This window comes from Perkinsus marinus (assembly GCF_000006405.1).
Source record: "Perkinsus marinus ATCC 50983 genomic scaffold scf_1104296947502, whole genome shotgun sequence".
Classification (NCBI taxonomy): domain Eukaryota; phylum Perkinsozoa; order Perkinsida; family Perkinsidae; genus Perkinsus; species Perkinsus marinus.
In genome coordinates, this window is record NW_003210612.1 from 2033 (window position 1) to 5918 (window position 3886).

Below are 3886 nucleotides of genomic sequence, written 5' to 3' on the forward strand. Positions count from 1 at the left end.
CATCCCGTACATTGATTTGCCGGAGAAATTCTTATTCCTCACATAGGTCATATGCTGTCGACCGGCTATGAACCGGCGACTGGCTTCAATCGCGGTCCAAAACTATGAAGCCGAGGTTTCTTTCCACCCCTGGAACGAAGGCTCTGTTATTATCCAACTCGATTCGAGCAGATTGAGAGCGTAAACAAAGTGTTGATGACATGAAAATGAGACAAAATCTGATGAGACAATGCTAGTGAGAAAGTCTCAGATGAAAACTGTAACATCCTAAAGATTCGGTATACAATTTGCCTTGACACTGCGAACGCTGTGATACGCTGCCATGAAGGCTCTCTTTCAAGATAGCATCTTTTGAGCCTGCTCGGGCAAATTCGACATCGAACGCTTTCTGCTCTATACGAGGCAAATAGAGAAGAGAGTGCTCGAGACTCATCCCCCGTACAGAACGTCCATGACAACCAATCAGGAATTGCTAAGACTATACAATAAACCCGTCAGACAAAGAGGGAAGAATGCAAGACTTACAAAGAAGAGGGCCAATGCTCCGTGCCACTCAAGGGTTTGATGCCGCAGCTTCTTGAGGAGGCTGACCTTCTCCTGTGGCTCATCATCTTTGACATACGAAGAGTTGTTCAAGCCTCCCACCTCTTCATTAACGGGTTGTTCGGAGGGGTTCGACATCGAATTGTAACAGATATTGAGGTAGACGAAACATGGTATTACAAAAGCGAGGAAGTTGGTACCGATGATGCCGATGAACTGAATAGTGACACCGAGATCCTCAAAGATGATTGCCAGACCCGTGCAGATAACCAGGAAGGTTATTGTCGTTCCGATATGCAATTTGAGAGTGTCTTGCAGGCTCGGGAGAAAGTACGTTATGACACTGTTGATAGATTGCCTGGCCGGAAACATAAGCAACGGGAAGGCAGTGAGCACGGCAAACGGCAAAGCGATGTATCCGATGTGGATGGCGACGTTAGAGACCGGCAAGTTGAGATAGAAATTCGACTCGATAGTATCCCCAAAAGCGTAATAGGGACCAACCATGACTGAAAGGTATACCACAACCACGGAAGCGATGGCAAGTAGAGCGGCGAGATCTAACTTTCTCATGTTTCGATTCACCATGTCCTCCGCCACCATGGGCATGGCGAAGTGACACGAGAAACCGAAAATGAAGATTGGAATAACCGACAGAATCGACCAAATGGTAGTAGTCGGTGGTATACCAACGTAGCGCTCCCCGACTTGCTCATCTACACTGAAGGAGTAGGCAACACCGGCTATTATCGCATAGAGAAAGCAGATGAGACCGATGATATTAGTGATCGTCGTGTTGGTGATTTGCTTGAGAAAGCAAACTGGGGAGAGCAGAGCGACGATGAAGAGAATAAGACCAGCTCGGATCCAGAATCTGTTCTCGCTAGTTGAGCCAGGCGCCCAATTCTCCAGCAGGGCCAGGCCAAGGCTAGAAAAGACCTGCAGGTAGGCAGTATCAATGCCGGCGTTATGAATGAACATGAGGGTGTCAATGAATAGAGGCATCCTTGGATAACCAGCAGCCACAGCAAAGGTACTGTAACTAAGCCTCTTGCCGGGCATCTTCATGGCACATCTGCTTATCAGATGCAGCGAGAAGTAAGATAACACGGCAAAAACGAGTAGAAGGACGATACCCAATACCCACCCACAGACGGCTTTCGCGCTCGCATAACTGAGCATTCCCGCACCGATGATACTGTTCGTCAGAACTGTCCACGCGGTGATGGTATTCCCCCTGGGAATAACCGGAGCGGAGTGAAAGTCCGCTAGACGGTTTACTTTCTCAGTTGGCATGTCTGGGATCAAGTTCTAGATGATATCTTCCAACAGCAACGGTTTGTGCGTACGTGTAAGCCGTACGCATGCGCCAACGGTCGAAGACTGCCAAACATTACTCGACTTGCACTGCTGCAATCGAGTTTCGGCAATTCGGTAGCCATAGCAGTGAGCTGAAGCGTAGCGGTTTAGTGGATGTGAAGCAGTTTGCGAAGTCCGACGAGAACTAAGTTATCAACGTGACCCTACTAGAGTGCCTGCGTGGCAACTTGCCACGCGTGACGCGGGCGACCGCTTAACCCACTCTCTCTCCCCCATGATTGTGTGTATCCTCGTCGAGGGTTCCTCGATAATCATCTCTTGGTGTGAACTGCTACTGCTATCGGGTCGTTCTCCTCTCCGCGAGGCGCGCAAGCCCATTGGCTCAGCAAATCGAAGCCTTATCGGGTGCAGGGAGCTTAGCTGATTGGACTTTCGCACGCGTGCTAGTGAGACGCCAAGAGGAATCGCAAGCCACCAACTGGCGGCGCTCGACACCTGCGATTTTATCTTGCGTACCCTTCCAGACTCCGTTCACTGAGTTTATTCCGACGAAGCAAAAACGATCGAGGGACTCAGCTCTAAAGTTTCAGGTTTCAGCCTGCGAGAACGAATGTTTTTCTATTAGATCAGCAATTTTGTCAGCAAACCCGGTGTCACCTGTGACCACGTCGGATATACCGCGGTCGTATGTAGTTGCACTTCAACAACTACGATATAGTAGGGCCGAGAGCAATCTCCAAACTAAGCGAGTCCTAGCTATGCAAAGCGAGCCTCATGGGCTATGTTTGGATCCGGGGATTCCCGAGCCGGTTGTCGATATGCGGTTCACGCCAACACGCATTGAGGTCCTCAATTTGAGGAGCATAGCCGATCCAGGCTATGCGTGCAGGGAGAGATATCTGTCTATCTCGTATTGATCGGGATGCAAGTCCAAATGAGATGGAGGAAAGCTGGCTGGCCACGATGGTCAGAGCGTAACGAACTGTCCTGCAGAACGAGAATGGTCTATAGGTAACAGACTGTTAAATCGTTGTTATGGGATTCTGCGCATATCTATGTGCTTGCGTGCTATCTGAGATCTCCAGCCAATGATAGTTGTGGTTCACCCTGAGCACGTAACTCTTTTTCCTCCTCCTTTTGAGTGACTGCCATAAGTGTCCGTAGCTCACCTTAGGTGAGTCACCTACCTCTACAAGCTTATCAGTACTTGTGTTATCTATCTCGTGGGCTCTACCATCACATATCTGCTATCTTCCCTCTATTAAACAATAGGTAGCAGCTTATGTTGTGGGATGTCACGAAGCGGTGGTCGCCCTCTAACCCGTTATATCCCACAACATAGGAGCAGCCATACAAATTGCATCACGAAGCGGTGGTCGCTGTTGACAAACTCACAGACTTCACTCACCATTCAGTCAGCAATCATCTATTGGGACTTCCAACAAGTGTAAGGACCAGAGCATATTCTACAGAGTCTGTTTGACCACGTGGATGACCTGTGTGTTCCCGATCAACTTCCGAGTCTATTCACGTTTCTTAGAATGAACCACTCCCTATTTCAGCTGATAAAATCATCAATCGATCAACTTCACCATTATGGTAATGACTATTGTAACCTCGAACTCGTTAGTCTACACATTCTTCGACTTTCCTTATGCTCTCCGCAGCATTGCCTTCAGCTCAGTCTATACGAATACATGATACAAATCGTTTGGCGGATCGAATTTACGACGTGTAAGATCGTGGGTTCAAACCTCGCAGTTGTCAAATTTCTCTACCCTGTTTCATCAGACTACTTATGATACAAGATTCGTTTGCTTGATAACGTGAGGTTGAACGTCAAATTGATTCCCTCAAACGTCTTATCTATCCACAGGACTGCAATTCAACCTCTAAACTCGCAGGTTAGTTTCCAACGATGAGAAAGAGAGGAAGTTACCCCCGGTTTGAGCAGCTTAGACCGGGGGTTAGTGCCTCCCTGTGGGATGTCCTGGACGAAGTACCTCCTATTATGAGTGCAGTG

General features: G+C 48.3%; 1 protein-coding gene across 1 annotated transcript; it reads right to left on the bottom strand.

Annotated features, from left to right (window-relative positions):
- Positions 1 to 203: 203 nt before the first annotated feature.
- Positions 204 to 1844, bottom strand: Pmar_PMAR013331 (10 transmembrane domain, possible aa transporter, putative). Its single transcript, XM_002779428.1, has one exon. It carries the CDS (start codon positions 1837 to 1839, stop codon positions 463 to 465), a length of 1377 nt encoding a protein of 458 aa, XP_002779474.1. The 5' UTR covers positions 1840 to 1844; the 3' UTR covers positions 204 to 462.
- Between the last annotated feature and the right edge of the window lie 2042 nt (positions 1845 to 3886).

Excerpts from the sequence above, each read along its gene's own strand:
- Pmar_PMAR013331 (XM_002779428.1), bottom strand. The coding sequence starts at position 1,839 with ATGCCAACTGAGAAAGTAAACCGTCTAGCGGACTTTCACTCCGCTCCG.